Source organism: Salmo salar, chromosome ssa18, assembly GCF_905237065.1.
Source record: "Salmo salar chromosome ssa18, Ssal_v3.1, whole genome shotgun sequence".
Classification (NCBI taxonomy): domain Eukaryota; kingdom Metazoa; phylum Chordata; class Actinopteri; order Salmoniformes; family Salmonidae; genus Salmo; species Salmo salar.
In genome coordinates this window covers 27,229,432-27,246,622 of record NC_059459.1, presented here as the reverse complement: position 1 = coordinate 27,246,622, position 17,191 = coordinate 27,229,432, and the positions used below count along the sequence as shown (strand labels likewise).

The following is a 17,191-nucleotide window of genomic DNA, read 5'->3' as shown; positions in this document are numbered from 1 at the left end:
AAACATCTCCTTAATCTAACCACGTTTTACGATTTCAAAAAGGTTTTACGGCGAAAGCATAAATTTAGAGTATGTTAGGACAGTACATTTACAAGAGTTGTGTGTAATGTTTTGTCAATTCAAAGACAGGGTCACCAAAACCATAAAACCAGCTAAAATGATGCACTAACCTTTTACAATCTCCATCAGATGACACTCCTAGGACATTATGTTAGACAATGCATGCATTTTTAGTTCTATCAAGTTCATATTTATATCCAAAAACAGCGTTTTACTATGGCATTGATGTTGAGGAAATCGTTTCCCTCCAATAACCGGCAGTCAAGTCAGCGTCACAAATTAAATAATTAAAATTAGAAAACATTGGTAAAATATTATATTGTCATTTAAAGAATTATAGATTTACATCTCTTGAACGCAATCAACTTGCCAGATTTAAAAATAACCTTACTGGGAAATCACACTTTGCAATAATCTGAGCACTGCGCCCAGAAAAATACGCGTTGCGATACAGACTAGACGTCATGTTGGGGAGATCTAAAATCGAAAATACTATGTAAATAATCCATTACCTTTGATTCTCTTCATCAGATGTCACTTCCAGGTATCACAGGTCCATAACGAATGTAGTTTTGTTCAAAAAAGCTCATCATTTATGTCCAAAAATCTCCGTCTTGTTAGCACATGATCTAAGCCAGCCGGACTTCTCGTCATGAACGAGGGGAAAAAATATATTTCCGTTCGTTCAAACATGTCAAACGTTGTATAGCATAAATCATTAGGGCCTTTTTTAACCAGAACATGAATAATATTCAAGGTGGACAAATTCATACTCTTTTATAACGTATTGGAACGAGGGTACCCAACATGAACTAGCGCGCCAGGTGTCTAATGGGCCATCATCGTTCCATGGCTCTTGTTCGGTCAGATCTCCCTCCAGAAGACTCAAAACACTTTGTAAAGGCTGGTGACATCTAGTGGAAGCAATAGGAAGTGCCAAAATATTCCTCAGCCCCTGTGTTTTTCAATGGGATAGGTTTAAAGGTAATACAACACATCAGGTATCCACTTCCTGTCAGAAAATGTCTCAGGGTTTTGCCTGCCAAATGAGTTCTGTTATACTCACAGACACCATTCAAACAGTTTTAGAAAATGTAGGGTGTTTTCTATCCATATGTAATAAGTATATGCATATTCTAGTTACTGGGTAGGAGTGGTAACCAGATTAAATCGGGTATGTTTTTTTATCCAGCCGTGTCAATACTTCCCCCTAGCCCTAACAGGTTAAACCTGTCTCCCCATGCTCACACAAACACACACACACATTATAACAACACACCTCCCTCCCCACTGTAATTATAGTCAATATAACAACACACCTCCCGCCCCACTGTAATTATAGTCAATATAACAACACCCCTCCCTCCCCACTGTAATTATAGTCAATATAACAACACCCCTCCCTCCCCACTGTAATTATAGTCAATATAACAACACCCCTCCCGCCCCACTGTAATTATAGTCATTATAACAACACACCTCCCTCCCCACTGTAATTATAGTCAATATAACAACACACCCTCCCTCCCCACTGTAATTATAGTCAATATAACAACACCCCTCCCGCCCCACTGTAATTATAGTCAATATAACAACACACCTCCCGCCCCACTGTAATTATAGTCAATATAACAACACACCTCCCGCCCCACTGTAATTATAGTCAATATATCAACACACCTCCCGCCCCACTGTAATTATAGTCAATATAACAACACACCTCCCTCCCCACTGTAATTATAGTCAATATAACAACACACCTCCCGCCCCACTGTAATTATAGTCAATATAACAACACACCTCCCGCCCCACTGTAATTATAGTCAATATAACAACACACCTCCCGCCCCACTGTAATTATAGTCAATATAACAACACACCTCCCGCCCCACTGTAATTATAGTCAATATAACAACACCCCTCCCGCCCCACTGTAATTATAGTCAATATAACAACACACCTCCCGCCCCACTGTAATTATAGTCAATATAACAACACACCTCCCTCCCCACTGTAATTATAGTCAATATAACAACACACCTCCCTCCCCACTGTAATTATAGTCAATATAACAACACACCTCCCTCCCCACTGTAATTATAGTCAATATAACAACACACCTCCCTCCCCACTGTAATTATAGTCAATATAACAACACACCTCCCGCCCCACTGTAATTATAGTCAATATAACAACACACCTCCCGCCCCACTGTAATTATAGTCAATATAACAACACCCCTCCCGCCCCACTGTAATTATAGTCAATATAACAACACCCCTCCCGCCCCACTGTAATTATAGTCAATATAACAACACACCTCCCGCCCCACTGTAATTATAGTCAATATAACAACACACCTCCCGCCCCACTGTAATTATAGTCAATATAACAACACACCTCCCGCCCCACTGTAATTATAGTCAATATAACAACACACCTCCCGCCCCACTTTAATTATAGTCAATATAACAACACACCTCCCGCCCCACTGTAATTATAGTCAATATAACAACACACCCTCCCTCCCCACTGTAATTATAGTCAATATAACAACACACCTCCCGCCCCACTGTAATTATAGTCAATATAACAACACACCTCCCGCCCCACTGTAATTATAGTCAATATAACAACACACCTCCCGCCCCACTGTAATTATAGTCAATATAACAACACACCTCCCGCCCCACTGTAATTATAGTCAATATAACAACACACCTCCCGCCCCACCGTAATTATAGTCAATATAACAACACACCTCCCGCCCCACTGTAATTATAGTCAATATAACAACACACCTCCCGCCCCACTGTAATTATAGTCAATATAACAACACACCTCCCGCCCCACTGTAATTATAGTCAATATAACAACACACCCTCCCGCCCCACTGTAATTATAGTCAATATAACAACACACCTCCCGCCCCACTGTAATTATAGTCAATATAACAACACACCTCCCGCCCCACTGTAATTATAGTCAATATAACAACACACCTCCCTCCCCACTGTAATTATAGTCAATATAACAACACACCCTCCCGCCCCACTGTAATTATAGTCAATATAACAACACACCTCCCGCCCCACTGTAATTATAGTCAATATAACAACACACCTCCCTCCCCACTGTAATTATAGTCAATATAACAACACACCTCCCGCCCCACTGTAATTATAGTCAATATAACAACACACCTCCCGCCCCACTGTAATTATAGTCAATATAACAACACACCTCCCTCCCCACTGTAATTATAGTCAATATAACAACACACCTCCCGCCCCACTGTAATTATAGTCAATATAACAACACACCTCCCTCCCCACTGTAATTATAGTCAATATAACAACACACCTCCCTCCCCACTGTAATTATAGTCAATATAACAACACACCTCCCGCCCCACTGTAATTATAGTCAATATAACAACACACCTCCCGCCCCACTGTAATTATAGTCAATATAACAACACCCCTCCCGCCCCACTGTAATTATAGTCAATATAACAACACACCTCCCTCCCCACTGTAATTATAGTCAATATAACAACACACCTCCCTCCCCACTGTAATTATAGTCAATATAACAACACACCTCCCGCCCCACTGTAATTATAGTCAATATAACAACACACCTCCCGCCCCACTGTAATTATAGTCAATATAACAACACACCTCCCGCCCCACTGTAATTATAGTCAATATAACAACACACCTCCCGCCCCACTGTAATTATAGTCAATATAACAACACACCTCCCGCCCCACTGTAATTATAGTCAATATAACAACACACCTCCCGCCCCACTGTAATTATAGTCAATATAACAACACACCTCCCGCCCCACTGTAATTATAGTCAATATAACAACACACCTCCCGCCCCACTGTAATTATAGTCAATATAACAACACACCTCCCGCCCCACTGTAATTATAGTCAATATAACAACACACCTCCCGCCCCACTGTAATTATAGTCAATATAACAACACACCTCCCGCCCCACTGTAATTATAGTCAATATAACAACACACCTCCCGCCCCACTGTAATTATAGTCAATATAACAACACACCTCCCGCCCCACTGTAATTATAGTCAATATAACAACACACCTCCCGCCCCACTGTAATTATAGTCAATATAACAACACACCTCCCGCCCCACTGTAATTATAGTCAATATAACAACACACCTCCCGCCCCACTGTAATTATAGTCAATATAACAACACACCTCCCTCCCCACTGTAATTATAGTCAATATAACAACACACCTCCCGCCCCACTGTAATTATAGTCAATATAACAACACACCTCCCGCCCCACTGTAATTATAGTCAATATAACAACACACCTCCCGCCCCACTGTAATTATAGTCAATATAACAACACACCTCCCGCCCCACTGTAATTATAGTCAATATAACAACACACCTCCCGCCCCACTGTAATTATAGTCAATATAACAACACACCTCCCGCCCCACTGTAATTATAGTCAATATAACAACACACCTCCCTCCCCACTGTAATTATAGTCAATATAACAACACACCTCCCGCCCCACTGTAATTATAGTCAATATAACAACACACCTCCCTCCCCACTGTAATTATAGTCAATATAACAACACCCCTCCCGCCCCACTGTAATTATAGTCAATATAACAACACACCTCCCGCCCCACTGTAATTATAGTCAATATAACAACACACCTCCCGCCCCACTGTAATTATAGTCAATATAACAACACACCTCCCTCCCCACTGTAATTATAGTCAATATAACAACACACCTCCCGCCCCACTGTAATTATAGTCAATATAACAACACACCTCCCGCCCCACTGTAATTATAGTCAATATAACAACACACCTCCCGCCCCACTGTAATTATAGTCAATATAACAACACACCTCCCGCCCCACTGTAATTATAGTCAATATAACAACACACCTCCCTCCCCACTGTAATTATAGTCAATATAACAACACACCTCCCGCCCCACTGTAATTATAGTCAATATAACAACACACCTCCCTCCCCACTGTAATTATAGTCAATATAACAACACACCTCCCTCCCCACTGTAATTATAGTCAATATAACAACACACCTCCCTCCCCACTGTAATTATAGTCAATATAACAACACACCTCCCGCCCCACTGTAATTATAGTCAATATAACAACACACCTCCCTCCCCACTGTAATTATAGTCAATATAACAACACACCTCCCTCCCCACTGTAATTATAGTCAATATAACAACACACCTCCCGCCCCACTGTAATTATAGTCAATATAACAACACACCTCCCGCCCCACTGTAATTATAGTCAATATAACAACACACCTCCCGCCCCACTGTAATTATAGTCAATATAACAGCACACCTCCCTCCCCACTGTAATTATAGTCAATATAACAACACACCTCCCTCCCCACTGTAATTATAGTCAATATAACAACACCCCTCCCGCCCCGCTGTAATTATAGTCAATATAACAACACCCCTCCCGCCCCACTGTAATTATAGTCAATATAACAACACACCTCCCGCCCCACTGTAATTATAGTCAATATAACAACACACCTCCCGCCCCACTGTAATTATAGTCAATATAACAACACACCTCCCTCCCCACTGTAATTATAGTCAATATAACAACACACCTCCCGCCCCACTGTAATTATAGTCAATATAACAACACCCCTCCCGCCCCACTGTAATTATAGTCAATATAACAACACACCTCCCTCCCCACTGTAATTATAGTCAATATAACAACACACCTCCCTCCCCACTGTAATTATAGTCAATATAACAACACACCTCCCGCCCCACTGTAATTATAGTCAATATAACAACACCCCTCCCTCCCCACTGTAATTATAGTCAATATAACAACACCCCCCCCGCCCCACTGTAATTATAGTCAATATAACAACACACCTCCCGCCCCACTGTAATTATAGTCAATATAACAACACCCTCCCGCCCCACTGTAATTATAGTCCATATAACAGCACACCTCCCGCCCCACTGTAATTATAGTCAATATAACAACACACCTCCCTCCCCACTGTAATTATAGTCAATATAACAACACACCTCCCTCCCCACTGTAATTATAGTCAATATAACAACACACCTCCCGCCCCACTGTAATTATAGTCAATATAACAACACCCTCCCGCCCCACTGTAATTATAGTCCATATAACAGCACACCTCCCGCCCCACTGTAATTATAGTCAATATAACAACACACCTCCTGCCCCACTGTAATTATAGTCAATATAACGGCACACCGCAGCCACACGGCTCAATGAGCCTCGTTTGTCATGGTCAGTCAGCCGGAGAAGACCATCAGCAGCCCAAGCCAAGGTAGTATAGCCCAATGCTCAGTTGAAAATCACCCCTGTGTGAGTGCTTGCGTTGGTGTGTGAATATTTTGAGGATAGTAGAGAGCACACTGAGTGGAATATGTAAATCTCTGCATTTACTCATGCAATAAAAAAGTGAGCCTTGTATTCAGAACACAACAAAGTACATTAGTCTCAAGGTTGTTTTCTATCCCACATGTGGCTTTGCTAGTGTAAGTGTGATAAATAACACTGTAGGGAGAGTGGTGAACAACACTTACCAGGCATGCTGCTGGCAGACTGCTTGCCCACTGCCCTCCCGGCCTCACGCACATACACACATACACACACAAACAAACACATCTAAATATGTTAACAGAATGAGCCTCTTCTGTCAAGACTTTCCTCAGAAAACATCAGGTATAAATATAGGTCCAGCTGTTGGCCAATTAGCACCTCCACCTCTGTGTTGATGTTTACTACTTCACAAAGTGGAGTTTTTCGGGTTGGAGCTCTTGCTGTTCTAGGTTGATACACTTTGTAGGGGGTATGGAGAACGACAGGGTATTTAATGAAAGTCTCTCCCTGTTTTTTCTCAGTGCAGGTACAGATGTAGGATATTCATTTGAGCCAGTTTGCTACAGCAGGAAAATAATCCTGCAGCAACAGGAAACGTGAATTTTTATGTGGATTATAATTAATGGACATTTTTATAAGGGTTGCTACATTTTTGGTAAGGGGAAATCAAGTCTGACATTTTGAAGTGGAAATTACAAGCTTCAGAAACCTTTTTAAACCTCAAATACACTACAAGCTGTACATTTCCTGCATTGCAACAGGGTGATCAAATTAAGATCTGACATCTGTAGAAGGACTTTTAAACATATCCTGTTAGTACCACAGACCTACTGTCATTATTTCTAGTGCAATGGACTGCTTCTCTATAAGACCTTACTAGGCAAACAGCTAATGGTTGATATAATGGTTGATCCCTCTAAGATGTCCATCTGTATGCGTGAGCGTGACATTTATCATGTAGGCTTGGATAGTTTATGGGGCGCACAGTCACAGCCAGTCTTAACACATATAGAGAAAGAGAGCAGGATAAGGTCTTTACTGTCCTTCCAGACCAAAGATCCTATTCAATTACTAATTCTATGTTCCTGACTACAAATGGATATTGTGGGAGCATCGATTTGTGTGAGAATACTCCCAGCACACCGGATGTGACATCATCAGCATCGCTTCCTCCTGGCCTTGTCAGGAAGGGACAGCAGAGACGCACAAAGGGGTGGAGGCCTAATCGCTGTAGTAACCGATATAGCCATTAGCGGCAGCTGCGGCAGAGAGAGGCTGTTTCTGCATATTAATAGGGCCGGAGAGAGCAGCAGATGTGTGGCAGTTAAATGGCTGGTGATTGTAGGGCTTGTCAAAGACAACAGTCTCCACTGTGACTGTGTGATGTCACAGCCAGGAAGTGATTAGCAGTCAAGCTGTTGTCTTACAGATGAGCTTTTGCCTTTTTCTGCTGTCTGCTTGAGAAAAACTATTTTCTTGGAGGTAGAGAGGACCCAGGATTGACTGCAGGCTCCTGATAGGGCAGAGGAGGTTGAATATGCTCTCACACAGGGAGGGAGAGAGGATCAATGAGAAGGACAACAGGTGGGATATCTGCCAATCGCACACACACACTGTGCTGATTACACAGACACAGACACACCCACACATGGTCACAAAGAGATATTATATCTACCCACACACACTGTTCTCTATCCTTACACAATCACAGCCACCAAGAGGACTGAAGTGTGTGTGTGCGTGCGTGCGTGCGTGTGTGCGTGTGTGTGTGCATGTGTGTGTTTGCGTGCATGTCTCTCTTATAGATGCTCTGTTTTGTCTTGTGGATAACTGTGAGACACCACACCACACACCCCCTCGGTTTCCTCCCTTCCCTCCATCCCTCCTTCCCTCCATCCCTCCTTCCCTCCATCCTTCCTTCCCTCCATCCCTCCTTCCCTCCATCCCCCCTTCCCTCCTTCCCTCCATCCCTCCATCCCTCCATCCCTCCTTCCCTCATCCCTCCTTCCCTCCATCCCTCCTTCCCTCCACCTTTCCATCCCCCCTTCCCTCCATCCCTCCTTCCCTCCATCCCTCCGTCCCCCATCCCTCCTTCCCTCCATCCCTCCATCCCCCTTCCCTCCATCCCTCCTTCCCTCCATCCCTCCGTCCCTTCCTTCTCAGTGAAGCTGAGATGATCGGTGCAGATGAGGCAGCCCCTGTCTGTTCTACATCCGCATTTAGCCACTCCACAGCTCTCTCCCCTGTCTCTCTGTCCATTCTGCTCAGTGGATCCAACCACCCTGTGTTATCAGAGAGAGAGAGAGCCTTTTGTCCATCCTGCCGTACAAAGCCTGAAGAAATGATTGCTCTTATTTAACCATTACATTGATTGAGAGAGTCAGAGAGACAGAAAGATAAAGGAAACACATGAGTAAATGATGGCTACAAAGTATATTGAAAGCAACTGCTTCCACACAGATGTGGTTCTTGAGTTAATTAAGCAATTAACATCCCATCATGCTTAGGGTCATGTATAAAAATTACTTTGGCTACCAAGGCTATGCCACCATAGGATGACAATGCCCCCATCCACAGGGCACAAGTGGTCACTGAATGGTTTGATGAGCATGAAAACTATGTAACCCATATGCCATGGCTGTCTCAGTCACCACATCTCAACCCAATTAAAAACGTATGCGAGATTCTGGAGTGGCGCCTGAGACAGCGTTTCCACCACCAGCAACAAAACACCAAATTATGGAATTTCTTGTGGAAGAAGGGTCTCAACCCTCTAATAGAGTTCCAGACACTTGTAGAATCTATATCAAGGTGCATTGAAGCTGTTCTGGCTCATGGTGACCCAACACCCTATTCAGACACTTGGTGTTGGAATTTCGTTTATTTTGGCAGTTATCTGTAGTTTAACTTATGCACTTTATGTTTTCAATTATATTTCTTCCTGGTCTTGCTCCAGTGGTTTTGCAGCTCAGTACAAGGCCAGAGTGGCCAGTTGGCAGGCTGGGGATCAAGGGGTGAGTCCCTGAGAGTACTCTCCAGAGTCACTGGACCACAGATGGATTATTTTTAAGTAATAAATCTTCCTTAGTTATTTATGCCTTACAGCTCTCAAACAGGTGTCTGTCTGTCTGTCTGTCTGTCTGTCTGTCTGTCTGTCTGTCTGTCTGTCTGTCTGTCTGTCTGTCTGTCTGTCTGTCTGTCTGTCTGTCTGTCTGTCTGTCTGTCTGTCTGTCTGTCTGTCTGTGTGTGTGTGTGTGTGTCTTTCTTCAGTCTAAGCCTTTTTGTGAAGCAATGGATAATATAGGTCATTGTTCTGATCAGCCACAGCTACTGGGCCCAATGTATTCACTATTGTGGTCCAGTAATGTCCACACTTGTATGCCCATGTCAGTGTGTGTCCTGTGCCATGTTGAAGTCACCAGAGCTAGATTCCCATTGAATAGTGCCACCCAGTGCCAATGACCATGTTATCATGTCCAGCTGGCAGAGCCTGGTGCCAGTTTAGTGAATGGAGTCACCCTGAGGAACAGTATGTCTCAACCTAGTAATCCACTCTTCTACTCTTTCGCCCTCTCTCTATCTCTCTCTGTCTCTTTTTCCATCTCTCTCTCTCTCTCTCTCTCTCTCTCTCTCGATGTCCCCTCTGTCATCTATGTGCTGCCTCTTCTCTTCTCTCCTCCCCTTACCACCCTCTCCATCTCCTTCCCCCACTTCTCTTATTTTCACCCTCTTTTCCCCTGCCCATTTGGCCAGAACTGAAAGACCAAGTCCTTTCTCTGTTGAAGGTGCCAGGAAAAGGAGAGGGGGTTGCACAAAGGAAGTAAGGGAGGGTTGAGGGCCAGAAAGGGGAATTAAACAGAGTGCTTTGTCACTTGCCAATGAAAGACATCTTCAAAATTAGGCTAGTTGCCCTGACTCTCTATGGAAGCATTTGCTCCTGGCAAGGTAACAACTTAGCATACACATCTCCACTCCAGAGATTGGATGGTCTCTTCCTGCTGGGTTGCTGTTATTCCTAGAGCAGACTAGTTCAATCCAGTCACAGAGACGGCCATTTATAAATAGGATTGTGCTTGCCTCAGGTATTGAACTGGGTCTGGGAGAAAGACATAGACAGAAGAGTTCTGCTGAGATGGAGGTCCTGTCACAGCAATGGTGCCAACTTTGCTCCCTGATTATATTCTCCAGAGAATTCATTAAACGATGTTTCATGAAACGATGCTGTTCAGGGTTCTCTAGTCTGTGAATTAACATTTAGCTTTTCTGTTTTGTCTGTCACCCTTCACCCACATCCCCTTCCCCATACCTCATCAACATTCATTCCTCCCATCCAATAACCTTTTCCCAATCCCTATTGAATCACACACAACATACAACACTAACCTCTGTCCTCCTCCCCTTCTCCCCATTCCCCCAGACACCTTTGCCAGTAAGGTGGCAGCCATCCAGGACCAGTATGCTGACGCATCCATCGGCAACGTGACGGGCAGCAACGCGGTCAATGTGTTCCTGGGCATCGGCGTGGCCTGGTCCATGGCTGCCATCTACCACAACTCCAAGGGCAACGACTTCAAGGTAGACCCGGGGAGCCTGGCCTTCTCCGTCACTCTCTTCACCATCTTCGCCTTCATCTGCGTGGGGGTGCTGATGTACCGGAGGCGACCTTCGATCGGCGGCGAGCTGGGAGGTCCGCGGACTCCCAAGATACTGACCACCATGCTGTTTGTCAGCCTGTGGCTGCTGTACATTCTGTTCTCCTCGCTGGAGGCCTACTGCCACTTCAAGGCCTTCTAAACAGCATCAGACTTAAGAAGGCCCAAGAAGAGCTAACCAGAGACAAGAAGGAGGTAACAGCAGTAGTGAAAAACATTTTCCTCTTGTCATTAATAACCCCCCTTTCCCCCATCCCCCTTTTAAGAAGTGAAAGATCTGCCCCCCCTCCTCTGTCCCCATGGTCTAGTGCTTAGTGGATGAAACTGGTTGTTCATGCGAGGAGAGGCCTGTCAAGGCTAGGATAGACATCCCTCTGAAGTCTGTAGAATGGCAGTTGTGTGTGTGTGTGTGTGTTCGTGGGAGTGTGTGCGCGCGGGTGCGTGTGTGTTTGTGGGAGCGTGTGCGCGTGTGTGTTTGTGAGTGCGTGTGGGTGCGTGGGCGTGTGTGTGTTTGTGAGTGCGTGTACGTGTGCGTTTGTGTTTGTGTGTGCGTGTGTGTTTGTGGGTGCGTGTGTGTTTGTGGGTGCGTGGGTGTGTGTGTTTGTGAGTGCGTGTGCGTGCGTGTGTGTTTGTGGGTGCGTGTACGTGTGCGTGTGTGTTTGTGGATGCGTGTGCGTGTGTGTTTGTGGGTGTGCGTGTGTGTTTGTGGGTGTGTGTACGTGTGTGTTTGTGGGTGCGTGTGTGTTTGTGGGTGCGTGTGCGTGTGTGTTTGTGGGTGCGTGGGTGTGTGTGTTTGTGGGTGCGTGTGTGTTTGTGGGTGCGTGTGTGCGTGTGTGTTTGTGGGTGTGCGTGTGTGTTTGTGGGTGTGTGTGCGTGTGTGTTTGTGGGTGTGTGTGCGTGTGTGTTTGTGGGTGTGTGTGTTTGTGGGTGCGTGGGTGTGCGTGTGTGTTTGTGGGTGAGTGTGTGTTTGTGGGTGTGTGTGTTTGTGGGTGCGTGTGTGTTTGTGGGTGCGTGGGTGTGCGTGTGTGTTTGTGGGTGTGTGTGTGTGTGTTTGTGGGTGTGTGTGTTTGTGGGTGCGTGGGTGTGAGTGTGTGTTTGTGGGTGTGTGTGTGTGTGTGGTTGTGGGTGTGTGTGTTTGTGGGTGCGTGGGTGTGAGTGTGTGTTTGTGGGTGTGTGTGTGTGTGTGTTTGTGGGTGTGTGTGTTTGTGGGTGCGTGGGTGTGAGTGTGTGTTTGTGGGTGCGTGGGTGTGCGTGTGTGTTTGTGGGTGCGTGGGTGTGAGTGTGTGTTTGTGGGTGCGTGGGTGTGAGTGTGTGTTTGTGGGTGCGTGGGTGTAAGTGTGTGTTTGTGGGTGCGTGGGTGTGAGTGTTTGTGGGTGCGTGGGTGTGAGTGTGTGTTTGTGGGTGCGTGGGTGTGCGTGTGTGTTTGTGGGTGTGTGGGGGTGTGCATCCTGAAGGGGGAGCTGTTTAGTATATCTCTTACAACTCAGCAACCTTCCAGAAACAGCATCGTCCACGCCTGGTGCTCGTTTCAAACTAAACACTAGACATCTGAGTGAAATCCTTAAATTCCCCTGACCATCATTATTGATATGTATATGCATGAACATCCCCCCCCAAAAATGATTCAGCTGTTAACAAACGTAGTGGTTGGGAGTAACAGCTACTTTTAAAGAAGGTCTCTCCTCTGTGTGTGAGTCTTAATAAATCTCAGTTAGGGCCTGGCTGCAAGAGCTGCCCACCACCTTCTGATCCTCGGTTTGATCCCCAGTAGAACATCTGATTAGGGTTCCTCTGTTATTTTATCTTGCCGCAGATGTAGTTATGTAAAAGATGAAAATCATGGAGTTTAGTATCATTTTACCTTTAAGGCCGTATCGTTTTTGAATGGCCAGCATTACCATTTTAACTTTCAGATAACTCGTTGTCAACTTAAATGATCATTTTCAAAACTAGCCCAAGATGACTTTTCCAGTTTAGTCAATGGGATTGTCATCACCAACATACTTGATTCAAATTGCAATAGAATGCAGAGAAGCCATACTGTATAAGCTCTATCCATTGGCTACACGCCTTTCAGCAGCTTCTCCCATTGGCTCTTCTTCTCCATATGTGTGTCTAAGTTCCTCCCTGACTGGTCTTTCTATCAGTCCCAATCCTCTGTGGGCTCTACAGCCAATTCTTAACCACTAACCCTAACCCTAACCAGAAACTTAACCCTTTACCCCTCGCCCTTATCCTAAACCCGCCCCTATCCTAAACCCAACGCTATCCTAAACCCGCCCTCAACACTTAACCCACACACTCTTCTCTCTCCACTGAGCTGCACATCTTCATTTATATTCCATCAAACAATATCTTAAACGTAAATACATCAATTGTAATGGTGGACAGAAGTGTAGATTAAACTGTTTCTATAGTGCAGTAGCCCTATAGAGACATTTTACAGAAGTTCAATGTGAATCTGTTGAGAAATACATTGGCTGGGTATTTTCTCTTTTCAGAGGTAAAAAGCTTTTGTCGTAATGATGCAATCATTTGAATCCACCTTACTGGCAGTTTCGAGATATAAGGGTTTACATTCAAGACTACAAGTCCAGTTTAGATCAATCCATATGTGGAAGATGAAGGCTGTCCACATTATTTACACCTTCAATCAATTTTTTATGTTAAAGGTATGATGAATACCCTGAGTTTCCTACTGAGTTTGGTTTATACTTGATGTGTAACGTGATAATGAAGTAGAAGTAATCATAGAGTTGTAGTTTGGTTTAGAAAATTATAAACATAGCAAGATTTTGTATTTTCTTGTCATTTCTCACCACAGAATTTGCAGCCCTGAGAAGGTTCTAGATTAAAGTACTTACAGTGCATTCAGAACGTTTTCAGACCCCTTGCCTTTTTCCACATTTTGGTACGTTACAGCCTTATTCTAAAATGGATTAAATAGGTTTTTTGCTCATCAATCTACACACAATACCCCATATTGACAAAGAAAATAACTTATTTTTTTAACATTTTTGCAAATGCAATAAAGAAAATATATGAAATATCACATTTACATAAGTATGCAGACCCAGTCTGAGGTCCTGAGCACTCTTGAGCAGATTTCCATCAAGGATATCTCTGTAATTTGCTCCATTCCTCTTTTCCTCGATCCTAACTAGTCTCCCAGTCCCACCATGCTTCACCGTAGGGATGGTGCCAGGTTTTCCCCAGACGTTTCGCTTGGCATTCAGGCCAAAGAGTTCAATCTTGGTTTCATCAGACCAGAGAATCTTGTTTCTCATGGTTTGAGAGTCCTTTAGGTGCCTTTTGGCAAACTCCAAGTGGGCTGTCATGTGCCTTTTACTGAGGAGTGGCTTCCGTCTGGCCAATCTACCATAAAGTCCTGATTGGTGGAGTGCTGCAGAGATGGTTGTCCTTCTGGAAGGTTCTCCCATCTCTATAGAGGATCTCTGGAGCTCTGTCAGAGTGACCATTGGGGTTTTGGTCACCTCCCTGACCCAGGCCCCTCTCCCCCGACTGCTCAGTTTGGCCGGGCGACCAGCTCTAGGAAGAGCCTTGGTGGTTCCAAACTTCTTCTATTTAAGAATGATGGAGGCCTGCAGACATGTTTTGGTACCCTTCCCCAGATCTGTGGCTCGACACAATCCTATCTCGAAGGTCTACAGACAATTCCCTCGACCTCTTGGCTTGGTTTTTGCTCTGACATACCCTGTCAACTCTGGGAGAATATAGACCTTTCCAAATCATGTCCAATCAATAGAATTTACCACAGGTGGACTCCAATCAAGTTGTAGAAACATCAAGGATGATCAATGGAGACAGGATGCACCTGAGTTCAATTTCAAGTCTCAAAGCAAAGAGTCTGAATACTTATGTAAATAAGGTATTTCTGTTTTTTATTTTCAATAAAGTTGCAAAAAAATCCAAAAACCTGTTTTCACTTTGTCCTTATAGGGTATTGTGTGTAGATTGATGAGGATTTTTTTTTCTTTAATCCATTTTAGAATAAGGCTGTAACGTAACAAAATGTGGAAAAGGTCAAGGGGTCTGAATACTTTCCGAAGGCACTGAATATGGAAGTCAAGTGCAGTTTACTCCTCTTTTGCCAAAGGGAACTATTTCTAATGGAAACTCCAGTAACAGCTTAGCCAGAATAGTAGTGGGTTTTCTAACACACTGACATTTCTTAACAAGATCCCTCTGCGGTACTAAAAGTCTTGCTGTTGTTTAACCAAAACGGAACATTTCTAATGACAAATTTGTATAAAAACGTTCACATTTCATGGGGATGGGTTAATGCTTGCTTGTCCCCTTGCTTACCTGGTCTAAAGTGAAGTTGTTCACGAATGACCAACTGTGGTCAGAGTTTTTAAGGTTCATGGTGGGGGTGCGGGGTGCGGGGTTTCTATTACAGCAGCTGTTGGTTAATTATGAAGGTGGTGGCATCAAGCTCTAGAGTAGCTCTATTTGTTTTTTTGTATGGAGTGGGGTGGGATGTTTCGATGTGAAGGAAAAACATTGCACTGGTTCCCGAGTTTGTAATGAAAAGGATGACAGTGCTTATATGCTGATGGTGACCCTGCTGTTACGGGATTATATGATCTTTCACTGACCTGAAAACATTACTATGACAATTGAATACTTAAAAAGACCTCAAACCCTAATATCAAGTTAACCATCTACAATGAAAAGAGGAGAAAGAGGAGAAAGAAGAAGAAGAAGAAATAACATGTGAAGTACAGCCATACCATACATTGTGTACTGGTGCAGTGAAGCACAAGGACTTCTCCTGCCCAGCATGTGTCGCTATGGTGTCTACACCGTGACTGTGCAGCGCAGCATCTCTCTGTATCCTCTTACCCCCCCCTATGTCCATATTTTGGAATGTTAATGTGCTACTTGTTCACACTGTGCATGAATGATAACATGTCTGTATATAATAAGCAGTATCCCATTTGTTGATGTTGATGGAGGTTTGAATGTTGTATAGATTTGGACTTGTTGTGTCCCCAACCTCACCCGAGCTTGGTTCCCAACTTTACCAATTGCCTGGGCTGTTCCCGATTGGCTGCCCCATCTGCCTCCAGTACGCGTGGATTCACCACCGTGTGGAAGGGGATTGGGGGGCAGTTGGTTAAACGGGTCTCCCATCCACTATATCCCAGTGGGGACTTGGACGTGATAGGGCTTCGGGTCTCTCACCCGAGCTCGGTTCCCTGCATCTCCATGTCACATGGGTTGCGAGCTGACCGCCCCCCCCACTCACCCATGTACTAGAATGTTTTATTTGAAGTTAAATATTGCACATTCAGTTAAAAAAGGCAATATCTGCTATTGTTGAAGGAGGGTGAGAACTTAAAGAGTTATGTATCTTAAGGGAGTTGCATGGAAATTTGTACAAAAGACACTGCTTGCTTATAATGACATGGCTGGTTGTGTTATTTGACAGTGTAAGAGAACTATGTACACCAAAAGCTATTTTGTCATGAAGAGATCATATGTATATACTGTATAGTGTTAACAGAGAGAGGTCTGATACCTCCACATATCTTAGAGAATTCTACATATTTATTTTAAAACCCTCACTTAACTCAAGAATGACAAATATTGCCTTTTTGGAGAAGTAGTTTGTTTAAGTGCTTGTTTTGCTGTCTCTCTCTGTTCCTGCTATGCTGAGCAGTGTTTCGTCTTTGATACCTGAGAAGTGTAATTTCTTCGGGATGGTTTCATTCTTTGTCTCAAGATGTCTGTCTGTCTGTCTGTCTGTCTGTCTGTCTGTCTGTCTGTCTGTCTGTCTTATCTACCTGGTATGTGCCTGCCTCTCTGTCTCGCTGGCTGGCTGGTACTGTACATGCCTATCTGTCTCTGTCCCTGTTGAGTGTCTGTCTGTCTGTCTGTCTGTCTGTCTGTCTGTCTGTCTGTCTGTCTGTCTGTCTGTCTGTCTGTCTGTCTGTCTGTCTGTCTGTCTGTCTGTCTGTCTGTCTGTCTGTACTTGATGTGTGTCATCTGATTAGCACCAC

At 44.2% G+C, this 17,191-nt stretch overlaps 1 protein-coding gene across 3 annotated transcripts in view; it reads left to right on the top strand.

Annotated features, from left to right (window-relative positions):
- The window catches only part of LOC106577160 (sodium/calcium exchanger 1), a 205,246-nt gene extending 193,545 nt beyond the window's left edge, over positions 1 to 11,701 (top strand). For all 3 annotated transcript variants that reach the window (XM_014154971.2, XM_045700982.1, XM_014154970.2), the window contains exon 7: positions 10,931 to 11,701. In XM_014154971.2, coding sequence (XP_014010446.1) covers positions 10,931 to 11,307 — 377 coding nt within the window. In that variant the 3' untranslated portion in view covers positions 11,308 to 11,701. The remainder of the gene's footprint in view (positions 1 to 10,930) is intronic.
- Positions 11,702 to 17,191: the final 5,490 nt, after the last annotated feature.